This window comes from Henckelia pumila, chromosome 2 (assembly GCF_033568475.1).
Source record: "Henckelia pumila isolate YLH828 chromosome 2, ASM3356847v2, whole genome shotgun sequence".
NCBI lineage: Eukaryota > Viridiplantae > Streptophyta > Magnoliopsida > Lamiales > Gesneriaceae > Henckelia > Henckelia pumila.
In genome coordinates this window covers 180,822,844-180,837,628 of record NC_133121.1, presented here as the reverse complement: position 1 = coordinate 180,837,628, position 14,785 = coordinate 180,822,844, and the positions used below count along the sequence as shown (strand labels likewise).

The 14,785-nt window shown below is 34.1% G+C and overlaps 2 protein-coding genes across 4 annotated transcripts; both read right to left on the bottom strand.

Moving 5' to 3' along the window:
* Positions 1-5,799: 5,799 nt before the first annotated feature.
* On the bottom strand, positions 5,800-6,174 carry LOC140879092 (uncharacterized). The gene has a single exon (XM_073282738.1). It carries the CDS (start codon positions 6,172-6,174, stop codon positions 5,800-5,802), a length of 375 nt encoding a protein of 124 aa, XP_073138839.1.
* A 4,751-nt stretch (positions 6,175-10,925) lies between these two features.
* LOC140882644 (uncharacterized) lies at positions 10,926-14,785 on the bottom strand. Of its 3 annotated transcripts, XM_073288766.1 has the most exons (11): positions 14,635-14,785; positions 14,412-14,528; positions 14,159-14,262; positions 13,845-13,891; positions 13,666-13,763; positions 13,263-13,350; positions 12,168-12,276; positions 11,878-12,049; positions 11,731-11,802; positions 11,453-11,566; positions 10,926-11,358 (listed from the first exon to the last, which is right to left on the bottom strand). In XM_073288766.1, the coding sequence occupies exons 1-11, from the start codon at positions 14,734-14,736 to the stop codon at positions 11,266-11,268; spliced, it is 1,116 nt and encodes a 371-aa protein (XP_073144867.1). In that variant the 5' UTR covers positions 14,737-14,785; the 3' UTR covers positions 10,926-11,265. The 3 variants fall into 3 exon arrangements, with proteins under 3 accessions (XP_073144867.1, XP_073144866.1, XP_073144868.1); XM_073288765.1 differs by having other exon boundaries at positions 10,926-11,566; XM_073288767.1 differs by lacking the exon at positions 14,159-14,262 and having other exon boundaries at positions 10,926-11,566; positions 14,635-14,772.

Genomic DNA, 14,785 nt, shown 5'->3' with positions numbered 1-14,785 from the left:
GGTGTTATCTATTCATTTGGATTTGTAGAGAACATCATGGATAATTGTATATACCAGAAGGTCAGTGGGAGTAAAATTTGTTTCATTATTCTATATGTGGATAATATATTGCTTGAAACCAATGATAAGGGTTTGTTGTATGAGGTGAAACAATTCATCTCTAAAAACTTTGATATGAAGGATATGGGTGATGCATCTTATGTCATTGACATTAAGATACATAGAGACAAAATTAGAGGTATTCTAGGTCTGTATCAAGAAACCTATATCAACAAGGTTTTAGAGAGATATCAGATGAAAGATTGTTCATCAAGTGTAGCTCCCATTGTGAAAGGTGACAGGTTCAATTTGAACCAATGCCCAAAGAATGATCTTGAACGGGAACAAATGAAAAACATTCCTTATGCTTTTGTTGTCGGAATCTAGGGATGGCAATGGGGCGGGTCGGGGACGGGGATGCCTTCCCCATCCCCGTCCCCGAATTCAAACCCGATCCCCATACCCGCCCCGATTCTCATTAATTCTTATCGGGGATTTCTCGTACCCATCCCTGCGGGGACCTAGTCCCCATACCCATACCCGAAAAAATATATATATATATATATATATATTATAAATAAATTTTATTATAATATATATATATAAGAATATAAAAATTATTATTCAATTTTATAATAAAATACATAAAATATTTTGGGTCAAATTTTTTATTATAATATTAACTTTTAAAATTAATAAAAATATTTTTTTTGAAAAAATTAATAAAAATATTTTAAATACAAAATATTTCTATAAATTAAAATTATTATTTTAAATAAAATACTATATATAAAAATTTATTAAGATTATATATTATTTTTAAATTTATCAAAATAAATAATATATAAATATTTAGACTAATATAAATGCTTTATATATGTACGTAACATGAATGAGATTCAAATAATATTTTAATTTTATAAAAAACTACGATATCATAAACGGATGTATTATATATAATGTATAAAAATATATAAAAATGAAATAATAATACTACTTTTAATTTTGATTTTTTATAATATTTTAGATTTAATAAAATTTGATAATTAAAATATTTGTATATTATTATTATTATTATTATTATTATTATTATTATTATTATTATTATTATTATTATTATTATTATTATTATTATTATCGGGGCGGGTTCAAGGATGGTGATAGCATCCCCATACCCGCCCCAATATGTTTCGGGGATTTTTAAAAATCCCCAAACCTGAACCCATACCCGAAAATACTCCCCCAAACCCGTCCCGTTTCGGATTTTCCCCGCGGATACCTGAATCCGCGGGAAAAATTGCCATCCCTATCGAAATCTTGATGTATGCTAAGGTTTGTACTATACCTAACATTACATTTGTTGTTGGGATGTTGGAAAGATATCAGAGTAATCCATGTTTATACCACTGGAAAGCTGCAAAGAAAGTGATGAGGTACCTTCAAGGGACCAAAAACTATATGCTTATGTTCAGACGAACTGAGAATTTAGAAGTAATTGGCTACTCTGATTCAGACTACGCTGGCTGCATTGACTCTCGAAAATCCACTTCGGGATATATTTTCATGCTAGCTAGTGGAGCTGTATTTTGGAGAAGTGCAAAACAGACTTTGATTGCTACTTACACTATGGAGGCTGAGTTCGTATCTTGTTTTGAGGCCACCTCACAAGGTGTTTGGTTGAAGAGTTTCATATCGGGGATTAAAATTTTTTATTCTATATCTAGGCCATTACAGATATATTATGACAATTCAGCTGCTGTCTTTATGGCTAAAAATAACAAAAGTGGTAGTCAAAGCAAGTACATCGACATTAAGTATTTAGTCATAAGAGATCGTGTTAAAGATAAAACGGTGGTTATCGAACACATTAGCACTGAATTTTTGATTGCTGGTCCTTTGACTAAAGGCATGCCACCATTGAAATTTAAGGATCATACTGAAAGCATAGGACTTGGTTCTTATATGTATTGTTGTAAAAACAAATTAATGAAACTCTGTTGTGATATTTTCTCATATTTGTTGTGTACACATCTTGAATCGAGAAAAATATCAATAAAGTTGGACCTCGAAAAAAACATATGATTTATTCATTAAGTTGTACAGCCTTAAAAGACATAATACATTGTGATACATGGAAGATAATCTCGTTTATCAGAGAAACTATCGCCATGATTCATGTATTTTGTTTTCTTATATATTGGCTTATATATGTGCCAAGTGGGAGAATGTAAGAAAATTATGGCACATATCAAACAAGATATCTACGATGACGGAAGCGGTGACGACCGATGCTGACATCCTTGATGAACTGTGCATATGGCGTCTCATATTTAAAAAAGTGAAACACTCAACGCACACTTATTTTAAATCTCGTGCTCCTGAACACTCGTTCATGGTATAAAAAATTTCTTATAAATACCGAGGCTCTTGAGGTCCCTAAACACACAACTCATAACAACACAAATACACCATCTATGAGAGAATTGAAGTGTTTAGAAGATTTTAATCGGAGGAAAAGCAACATACCTACAAATAATTTGATGGCCGGAGGTAACTCTCTAATTGCTTCCGCATATTGTTTATCATGTTCATATAATTGTATATAAACATGAATATTGAGAAAAATCTAACAGAAAATACAACAAGCAAATAGTATATAAATCAAATGTCTACAAGCCATTGTTTAAAGGGGTAACATATAAGAAATCTTACCTTGAGAGTAAAGGCTTTGATTGCTGATCCGACTGATTCCTTCGATTCCCCATCTTTTCTGCAGCATTTCTCAGTCTACAGTTGAAATGATAAATCAATTCCATATACAAAACCGAAGGCTCGAAACTCGAAAGAAGTGAAAGAATGGGAAGGGAAAACAAATTGGTTCAGTTGCTACGGCAAATGTTACTGTCATAAATAGCAAGTCCATCAGCAATTAATTTTTGGGGTAAATTTTTTTGTCTAAAAATGGATTTTTCGGAGTACTTTCATGGGAATCCTCATGTTGAAAGAAGAGGAGCTCGATACACACAAAAATGCTTCTGATCTAGATTTCCCACTCAAAAAAATTCAATAGAGCGATAAGGAATGTCCACTGCAAGTGCTTTCATTGAATGAATTGAAAGGAGATTATAAAGCAATTACCCTTTATTTTCCTTTCGAGGAGTTAGAGAAGGGGAGATCTTCATCTCAGACACTGTTTATGATACCTGGACAAATATGATATTAAAAAATCAAGTTTACATCCACACCACAGCAAAAACAAAACACAAAGACATAAATACATCGCTCATTGACGGAAAGTAGCAATTCAATAAAAACATACAAACTGCTTTATTGTACTAGATTTTTCATCGGCGGGATGTCCATTTATCTGACTCTGGAAACTCATAAAGTATTGATTTCGAGTTTATTCAGATAAGATGATAATGCATTATTAGTAAACTCAGTTCTTCTTGTCACTTCGAATTCTATCAATTGTAATAGATTTCTCATTCTGTAGTCTTTGAAGAAGTTTGATCAATAGGAAAGTGGTTTGATCCTTTGACTTTAGAAAAATAACCCAAGTGAATCTTGAAAAATCATCAACAATGACTAAAGTATACTTCATTCCCCCTAAGCTCATTACTGGTATAGGACCAAAAAGATCCATATGTAGTAGCTCTAAGCTTTTCGAAGAGGAATTACAACCTTTGTTCTTGAAATTTGATCTGACTTGCTTACCCAGTTGGCATGCAGTACAGACATTGTCTTTTGAGAATTCGATCTTAGGCAAACCTGTAACCAGTTCATGTTTACTCAGATTGGCTAAAGCTTTAAAGTTCAAGTGATTTAACCTCTTGTGCCATAACCAGTTCTGGTTCTTCTTTGTAGCAATCAGACAGATTGAAGTAGATGGTTGATCTGACCAATTAACTCTGTAAATATTTATACTTCTTTCACCTGTCATAATGGTTAGTCCAGACTGATCCTTTATTGTGCAAGTGTACTTTTTGAATTTGACCTAATAATTTTAATCACATAATTGACTAATACTTATAAGATTGTATTTCAAATTTTCAACAAGTAAAACATCTTTAATGCTAACGTTTCCATGGATAAGCTTACCCTTACCCATGGTGGTACCTTTAGAATTATCTCCGAAAGTGATTTTGGGTCCTGATCCTTGTACATAATCTGATAGTAGCTTAATATCTCCAGTCATGTGTCTAGAACATCCGTTATCCAAGTACCAGACTTATTGCTTGATCAGTTCACTTCCTTTTACCTGAAATCAAAAATAAAATATTTTTGGTCCTCATACCTACTTGGGTCCATGCTCGATTAATCCCTTTGGAATCCATACTTGAATTATCTTTACAGATTTTTCATGGTATTGATCTTTGGGAATGAAAACTCTATTAGAAGTTCTTTGTGCATTGTGCTGTGAGTGCCAAGTGTAGTGATCAGATGAATTATTCCAGTTAGACTTCCAATATTTCTTTTGAGAGGTATAAAAATGTGGTCTATGTTGTGTGGAAGAGCCTCTTTGTCTTTCAAGACTTTGTCCAGACCAATTCGATCTGGGTTTAATCCATCTAGGCTTAGATTTCTCAGGTTCAACATATCCCAACCCTCTGTGTAAGAGTTTGCTCTGTTGAAGTATTGGTTGAGTCATTGGAATCTCTGGTTTATATATCGTGCTGGATCTTACAAAGTTCATATATTTAAAGTCGTTATTCTCCAGGCAGGACTGAATGGTTGAATCAGATGAACTACCTTCATTCATGTTGTAGCCTAGGCCAGATTTATATCTAGCTTTCTTTTGCATTCCAGTTAGTTTATCCAGTGAAATCGATGATTTGTTCCAAGAATTTACTAGATCTGTTAATCTTTGATTTTCAGATAAAGTAACTTGAAGCTTACTTCTCATATCTTTGTTTTCAATCATTAGCAGATTTATCTGAGCTTTAAGACTGCCTGATCCAGTATACTCATTAGTGTTACTTTGATCTGACTTATTTGTGTGACTTTTCCATCTGTTTTGACTTCCTAAAACTTTTGAGACAGTATTCGATATTCATAAACCATCTTATTTAATGCATTGATAAGATCTTCTCAAGTAAATTCATCTGAAGTAAAGTCAAGTATCTCTCCATCATCTGGAATGTTTGAGTTATCTTCAGCCATCAAGCATTTGACAACATCATCTTCACTTTCATTTGATGATGTTTCTGAGTCAGATGAGGTGGAATCTGATTCTGCCCACTTATTGTTGCTTTCATCTACTAACAGAGCTTTTTGTTCCTTCTTTTTTCTGAATTTCTTTCTTTCTTCTCTGGAGATCTTCTTGTGTGAGGTTCTTTTGTCATCTTTCTTTGGTTTAGTGCAATCAGCTATAAAATGTTTTTTTTTCCCACAGTTATAGCACACTTGATCATCTTTGAATGATTCTTTTTGTCTAAAGTTTGATATGTTTGTGCTTTGAAAATTCTTTTGATTCTTCCTCATGAATCTTCCAAACTTTTTAACAAATAGTGACATTGCATCACTACTAAGTTGTTCTGCAGTCTTGGTTGCTGGGATTTCATCTGCTGCAGTGAGAGCCTTGGTTACTTGAGATGTGGATGTCTCCTCTTTAGTTCGAACTCCCAGTTCAAATTCATAGGCTTTAAGATCTGCAAATAGAACATGTAATTTGATCTTATTGAGATCTTTGGATTCTCTCATGGCTACTGTCTTCACATCCCATTCACGAGGTAGAACTCTCATGACTTTCAAAGCTACTTACCTGTTGCTGTAGCTTTTCCCAAGTGCATTTAGCTCAATCATAATGCTGCTAAATCTTTCATCAAATTCATTCATTGTTTCTCCCGGTTTCATCTTTATGTTATCGAACTTTTGGATGGCCACCATAAGCTTGTTTTCCTTTGTTTGATCATTTTCTTCACACAATTGTGTGAGCTTTTCCCATATTTCCTTGGCCGTAGTGCAGCTTTTGATTTTGCTAAACATGTTTTTGTCTAGAGTTTTGTGTAAGATATCTCTAGTAACATTATCCAGATTGACTTTCTTCTTATCTTCAGAAGTCCATTCAACTCGAGGCTTTTCTATCATCTGTGGAGCATCAGCAGAGATGGCAGTGACAGTGTTGGTTTTCATAATATGGGTCCATCCGTAATCACGAACCACATATCATCATCATGTACTGATAAGTGTGCCTGCATACGAATTTTCCAATCGTCATAAACACAGGAATTTTATTGAAAGATGTCATAGCTTTTTGTAAAACGGTTCAAGTAATAAGAAAAAACCGCTCTGATACCACTTGTTAGGATTGAAAACGGTATAGAGGGGGGTGAATACACGTTAAAAAATTTTAATAACAACTTTGATCTATTTTAAGGCAGATAGAAGTATTGCTTGCTTAAAAACTTTGTTTTGCTTGAAAGATCTTATAAGATCAGACGGAAGAATCTTTCTCGCAGAATTGAACTTTGAGAAAGCTAAGGCAGATTAAAATAACATAAGTGCAGTAAGTAAAAGTTTAAGGTCAGAGATTGTTTCTAGAAGTTCGGAGCTGAATCTCATACGTCTTCCCTTCTTTTGTTTTTAGAAAGATTCCACTAGAAGAATTTGATCTATACAACACTTTGTACAAATCCGATCCTATCAACCCTTTTGAGAGGAACTCATAGCAACACTTCTCTCAAAGCAGATCAAACACTCTGCTTGAGTTACAAGATGAAGTCACAAAATGTGCTTCGGGAACTTTGATCTGAAAGCTATAGATGGCTTTGATCTGGATCGTTCTTGATGTGAAGTATATCTTCTTGAGCTCGATCGATCTTGCTATATTATCTAACTCAGAGCTTTGAAACTTTGATCTGGTGATGTAAGTTTCTGAGTTAGAATACAGAGTTAAGGCTTTTTGGCTTTTCGAATGAATTGGAAAGCAAACTTTTAATTCGTGATTTCTCGTATTGTTTTCTCTTGCTTCACACCCTTCGAATCTTCATCATCATCGCATATTTATAGCCTTCAAAACTAGCCAGTGAGCCGCCAACATTTTCTGAGAATAAGCCGCCAACATATCTCATAAATTGGCTCACAAATCTTGACTTTAAGAAAAGTTTAGCCAACGTTCAAAACTTCATTTAATGAGTTTGTCTTCTAGCTCAACAACTTCGGCAACTGATGCGTCCAACCGTTTGTTTGATCTGATCTGGATTGAAGACATTTACACTTATTCTGGGTGAAGTGTAAATATATGATCGATCTTGACTGAATATGATTCGAACTCGATCTGACATAAGATATAAGATTTTGATTGATCTGGGTTGTTCTTCTAGAGAATGGTCATTTGATCTGTTGAATTAAAATAGTTGCGAGGGAACATAGATCAAATGCTTGATTTATCCGGAATAATCCAAAATTTCCCCGAAAACTTGATCTGAACAACTATGTTGAGTTCGATCTGTATGAATCCATTTGTTTTGATTGATCCAACTTCAATTTCCGTTTGTCCTTAAAATATTATTTATTTTAACACTTGGTTTTGTTTGATCTGTTATCACCAAAACTTATAATTTAATCACCAACATAAATAGATGCAAATATTATGGAATGTTTAATTACATGATTATTATGATTAAATTTGGAATTGGAATTTTTTGTAAATATTCATCCTTAATTAAAATATGTCACATGTAAAGTAATTGATTTAATAATTTGTAAAAGTATGCTTTTTTAAAAAAAAAATTCTTTTTTTTTCGATTTTGTTCTCAAAATTTTCATTTTTCAAATCCTAGGTTGGATTTTATTTTATATGTTTATGATTTTTAATTTTTTTGAAAGCAAATATTATCAAGAAAATGCTGAAATCAGATAATAATGTAGATAATCCTAATTAATTTTAAGTGGATATATATGTATATAAATAGATGTAAATATTATGAAATGTTTAATTTAGGACTGGGATACCGAACCAAAATACCGACTTTTCGAGATACCGTACCAAAATTTTTTCGATATATATACATTTTTTTGTTATATCGAACTTTTTTCGGTATCTGTACGGTATTAGTATGGATTTTTTTCATATCAAAATTTCAAATTTTCGATATCGGTATCGGTATGAATTTTTTTTCATACCAATATTTTTTATACGATATACCGAAAACCCACCCCTAGTTACATGAATATTGTGATTTAATTCCGTAATCAAGATCGAAAATGTTTTATATTTTTGTTATTTTTAAAATTTTATAATATTTAATTACGGGCTAAAAAATCATTAGTTATTTTGTGTAGTTTTTATTTATATGATATATATATATATATATATATATTCAAAGATTACGGAAATATACACAAAGATTAATACTCGATGCACGTCTTCGTCTTGTGTGTTTATACAATCGTTTTGATTTTAAAGATAAATAGAATAAGAATTGATACAAATAAATAATAAAGGAAAAAGAAAATAAAGAATATATATATATATATATATATATATATATATTATAAAAATGGAGTTTTTTCCGTTTTTGGCAAAATCACACCAAAACTGTGTTGCTAAAAATGAAAATAAAAAATTCCATAATTAAATCTCAATATTCATGTAATTAAAAAATCCATAATATGATTCAAAAAAAAAACTCCCTAATATTTGCATCTATTTATATACATATATATACATTTAAAATTACACGGTCTAATATTTATTCACTTTCCAAAACATTTAAAAATCATGAATAAACATTTCAATTAAAATCCAACCTAAGATTGACAAATGGAAATGTTGTGAACAAAACCGGATAGAAAGATTGTTTTTTTAAAAAAAATCATAATTTTACAAATTATTAAATCAATTACTTTACATGTGACATATTTTGATTAAGAAGGAATATTTACAAAAAATTATAATTCCATATTTAATCACAATATTCATGTAATTAAAAATTACATAATATTTGCATCTATTTATATACATATATATCAATTTAAAATTACACATGATTATTTACAATATTATCTGATTTCGCATTCCATTTAAAATATTTGTTTTCCAAAAAATCTGAAAATCATGAATTGACATTTAAAAAAAATTTCAAGTGCCGATATTAATCCCCTCCAAAAGGATGATGATCAAGAATTTACCTGTGAAATTTGCTTTCAGCCATCGTTACCTGCCAACAAAAAATTCAGCAACGGTGACGAATGCGCGCACCCCTTCTGCACCGATTGCATGGCCAAGTACATCCGCGCCAAGCTCCGGGATAAGCGCACAGGAGACATCAAATGCCCGGCTTGGAACTGCCATCACAAGCTCGACCCCGTCGCGTGCCGCCCGCTCGTTGGGCGATCACTCTTCTTGCGATGGTGCAACTTACTATGCGAGGCGGCGGTCATGGGTCGGGAAAGATGCTATTGCCCGCATAAAAATTGCAATGTTGTGATTTTAAACGAGTGTGGAGGGTTTTTGCAGCGGTTGACATGTCCCAAGTGCAAGGGATTATTTTGTTTTCAGTGTAATAGGGTTTGGCATGGGGAGTGGCACATAATTGTCGAGAGAATAGGATTAATGATGATAAGTTCATAGCCCTGGCGGCGCACAAGGGTTGGAATAAGTGTCCCAAGTGTTGGATTTTCGTCGAACGGACGAGGGGTTGCTCATTGATAACATGCAGGTTAGTTATTGATGTTTGGTTATATAAATATTACTGAAAAATATCTTCAATCAATATGACTTTATGTAACTGGATTCGATGGTACTTTTAGAATTTGAAACTATATATGGTGTTCATTGGCAGATGTGGGAAGAGTTTCTTCCACAAGTGTTGAAGGTGAATCCATATTCATGCGATTGTCAATCCCGCTCGTTCATGCTCCTCATCCTTGCTAGTTTTTTTTTTTTTTTTAGTTATTCTTTTGGGTTGTACTTTGTCAATCAAGCATGCTTCTACAACTTAGTTTTAGTAATAATCGGTTTATAAGCTAGATTTGACGTCAAATAGGAGAATTCCGAATTGACAATTTTCAGATCCACTCAGATAGTTTTTTTTTTTTTTTGAGCATAAACCAGCAAACATTCATTAATATGAAGAGTTAGATTAATCAAAAGATACAATATCCATTAGCCACGTGGGCATAGCATCACCACAGGACCATTCGAAACTAACATTAGTATTCAAGGTATTTCGTGCTAGACTATGAGCCGCCCCATTAGCCGTGCACCTCATATGCTTGAGAGAGGAAAACAGTAGCATGATCTTTGAGCAGATTCCGGATTTCCATTGCTATCGTCCCAGTCGGGCTATGGTCGTCATCCGGGTCATTGATCGCTCGTATAGCTTGAATCGAATCAGAAAAAATGGAAACATTTTTAAAACCAATACTCAAGCAAAGATCCAAACCAAATCTGATTGCCAACAATTCAGCCCCTTTTACTGTTCCAATAATCGACCTCACAAAACCAGCCTTAGCACCAAGAACTTCTCCCAAGTAGTGATTTCGAACAATAGCCCCAGTACTATACAAATTCCGTTTGCACTCAAAACCTGCGTCCACATCTAATCGAAGTTGATTCAGAATAGGAGGCTGCCACCTCTGAACATGGGACACAGGCAGATCCACAACTGAGAACTCCGCCTTTGAATTTACTCTCTTGAACATTCGTAATAGAGAATCAAACCCACGCAATCTGCAGTTCTTTCGGTTGTCTAACATTTTCATGTGTTCTTACTTTCGAGGAATGGCTATAAGAAGTAAGTTGCAAGATCCCGATAATTTCGAGGAATCCGTCGTCCGCGACAAAATCTAGCCAAATTTATACAAAGTATTAAATCACAGCATAGTATATTTCATCATATATTCGAGACTCCTGGATGATCAATCAAGTCATGTGCATATAAGAAGTAAGTTGCAACTCCATGCCGAAATCAAGAGACAGAGAGTGAACATGGCGAAACTATGCAATCTCCCTCACCAAGAATTTGAGGTTAAAATATATATGCTTTTGCAATCGCCCGACACATTCAATCTCTCTAAACTCATTGTGCTTGTCATAAAAGTCTATTCTCAAATGTCTTCATAAAAGCCAAGACTCAGACTAGTTGTAAAGATTCGTATTAACATTTCCCTCTTTGTCTGAGAGGGAGTCTTCAACTACACTGGGTACACAAGGGGTCAGATACCCATGGATTGTATATATCACCACAAAGGTCAAATGTATGAGATCTATTGTATGTATCACATCCCAAAGAGAAAGCAATTAGAATAGCATGGAAGAAACAACGCGCTTCCTTCCACTTGAAGAGGCTGCCTGAATGGATTTAGCTGAATCTGCGGAAGAGGAAATACGATTCAATTTCGTACGATTTCGGAGATGTCCGACCGAATGCAGAATATTTGGAGCATAAGATGTAAAGAAACACACAGGGATTTTTGGAGCACTGCCCGTGGTAGAGGTTATGCAACGAGCTGCCAAATGAGAAGCCTCTTCACAGTAATCAGAAAAAACTGCTGGAACTTTGATCTCCTTGATTAGATTCTAAATTAGATACAGAGATGGTCAAAACATACGAGTTAAATTCTTGGAAAGACTTGTGCGCATATAAGTGCTTAAAACTATCCCCAACAAGGGGAAAAACAAATATTTCCCTTTAAGAGTGCTTTTTTTCACCGTTGGGTGGGAAGAGGGAATTCGAAACTCACAAGAGTTGGCAACCAGCTCACGTAGGCAGCAATACCAGCATTTGGGGCAATGATTATACGAGGAAATGAGTCCTACCAAGCAAACAAACCTCATGAGATATGACCAGGGTGAGAACAAGGAATACGTGTTTCAAAGATTAGCACAACCTTCACCAATTCTTCGAACTGGTCATGGTAACAACCTGCGTGAAGCTGTAATGTTATTGCTTGCGAATTGTGTGTTGTTATTTCCCTGCTATCTTTTTCGACGGGACATTTGCATTGACAATCTATAAGATCACATTCAGCATAGGAGTAAAGATTGACTTTTTCACCATCCCTGCATGAAATGGTTATAATATGGAAATGGTTATATTATACTATGAAAAATGTTAGATTGTGTCAAAATTAGAGTTAGAAAGCAAAACAAGTCAAAAATATTTGTTTAAACACCGGACCTGTGATGTGGAATTTCCGGACCAACAAAATCTATATGCACATTTACTCCTGGAAAAAGTGCACGCAATTCTCCAAACACAGCCAGTTGAAGCAGCTCTTTTTCTGGCCCTTTGAGATTTTTTTCACACATAAAAACACGAAGTCAACACCAGCAGTTATTATGCGACTTTAAATATCGTATGAAAGTGTCATATACAGAAGGATTCTAGTTTTGTTTGTAACTAGGAATTAAAGTTGGGATCTTTAATCTAAAATTTCTATCACGGTTCATTACATTCTGAATGAAACCATCCTATCCAGATTGGTAACCATGAGACTATTGTAATGAAAGTGTTTTATATAATTTGATTATACAGGACAAAAATACAATTAATTTCGGATCTATATTAATTCCGTCATCTTATAGAGCATTCAATGTTAACCAATTATGGTTATATATGAGCCAATCTCAATTCTAAGTAATAACAAAGACTCCTACTTATCAGGTTGCGTTTTTCGACATTATAATGTCAGTATGACACAAATATAGATAGTGTCAAATTTTCCGGTAAATTGGGCATACAATAAAATAAATATTCGAGAATACTGATATACAAGATGAAATATATTCTCATGTAAAGTCAGATAAATGGAACCCTTTAGGGTGTGTGTTTACTATGTGATTCCAAATCAAATGTAATTTCCAAGTTCCACATAGAAGTACTGTTATACCATGCATCCAGAAGATAATTCGAGAGAAAAATCAACACGTCAGAAATTAAAGATTATACATAGCATACAGTAGCTACAGCAATTGTGATCGTAATTTGTGCAGAAGCACAGAAATGAATACACAGTTTTCTTTGGCAATAGGAAATAATAAAATGCACTTCACCGTTTTCAGACAGAACTATTCATCCAATGTTCTTAATATAAGTTGAGGTAGGACTTTGGCTCTAGAATGGCAAGGTTCATGGACCAAGGGCTTAAATTCTAAAATATATTGGGAGTCTTTAGAAGGATTTAAAACTTCACCAAAAGCTAAAAAGAAAAACTTAAAAATGCACAAATTTTCACATAAAACACAACTATGTTGAATTTGCAAAGACGGGTACCTAAGTAATGTACGCGCAGTTCATTGCTGGTTTCAGAATTCAAGCTTTCAAGAGTAACAAGTTGAATAGCCCAATATATTGTGAGTGGCTGGAACAAGTGAAATCACAAGTGAAATCATTTATAGCCCACAATCAATAAAAAAAGTATTCACGAAGAGATGCATAATGTACAGAAAAGTCAAAAATCTCCAAATGTTGAGACCAGTGAAAGGAATTCCGTATTTGTTGGAGTAATTCACAGGAATTCAAACAAATGAATTTACGTCAACGAGAGGTCATATATACTCATTTCTTACAAGAGTTACATGTGTAAGTAAAAAGCATAATGAACAAAAAACATTCGAAATGCATAAAATTTATTTTAAGTCCGGCCAGTTATTTTCAAAGATACAAACTAACATACCCAATGAAGAAGTACAGCTGCCGGAGAATCAAGCGGGATGCACCTCCACTCATAGTACTCCTTCCAGCTTGTCAGTTTGGTAATTGGAGAGAAAGGACCTGAACCATCACATGAAACCAATTCTAGTATCACTTTCATTAAACCTTAATACAACCATTCAACAAGAGAAAAAAAAATACCTTTACACGGGCACAATGGACTACCTAGATTCCAATTACGAATCAACCTACAAAACAAATTACGAGAATCTTAAGAGATAGGAGAGCATCTCAAGCTCACCTATTCCCCAATGTCTTATGATGTCGGGATCAAGATAATCTTTAATAAAATGGACCGTAATTTATAGACATTTTAAAAAATAAAAGGTCCAGCTCCAGCTGTATTCATACATGATATCATCTCCAGTTCTAGAATACCCAAATTACTGAAACAAAATAATTTCTTTCCGTTCAAATTATGGTAAAAATGTTTTTCAGCCGATCAGCTCAAATACCTAGATTGATCAAAACTATTAGCTGACGTTCCACAGCTACATTCACACGTCCAAATTCCTACTCGGTGAATTCCATGCTTCATCAAAAACGAACAACGCGTCTCCTAATGCCCAAAATTCGAATATTAATCCAAAATTTGCATGCTAAAAAAAATTCTCAAATAAAATGAAATCAATCGAATTTTTTTTAAAAGGGAATTTTCTCTTTAAAACAAGGAAGAATTTCGTGGTGAAACAATTATACGTTATTAACCTGAATTTGAGCAGCGTTTTGAGAAAAGGTAAATGGAAAATCATTCAAAGCATCAGCACACTTCATTTGCTGTTGAAACCTTCCGCACTCTTTTCCATGCACGCTCCAGTGCGAAACCTAAAATCGTTGATTCACAACTCAGCGAGAGCTTAAAAATGTTCCATGAAGCATGAAAAGCTCAAAAAGCGCTCAAAATACGTAATAAGCGAGTATGTATAGGCACCTGGTGAGAGACGGAGCAGTAGGCAACAGCGCGGCAACGGTGGCAGCGTCTGGTTGGCGCGCCGGAGCACGGGGTCCGGCCTCCTCTTCCGGCGCACTCCATTCTTTGTCCCCGCTTTTAATTGGTCAAATGAAAATCGCTGGAACTGCGA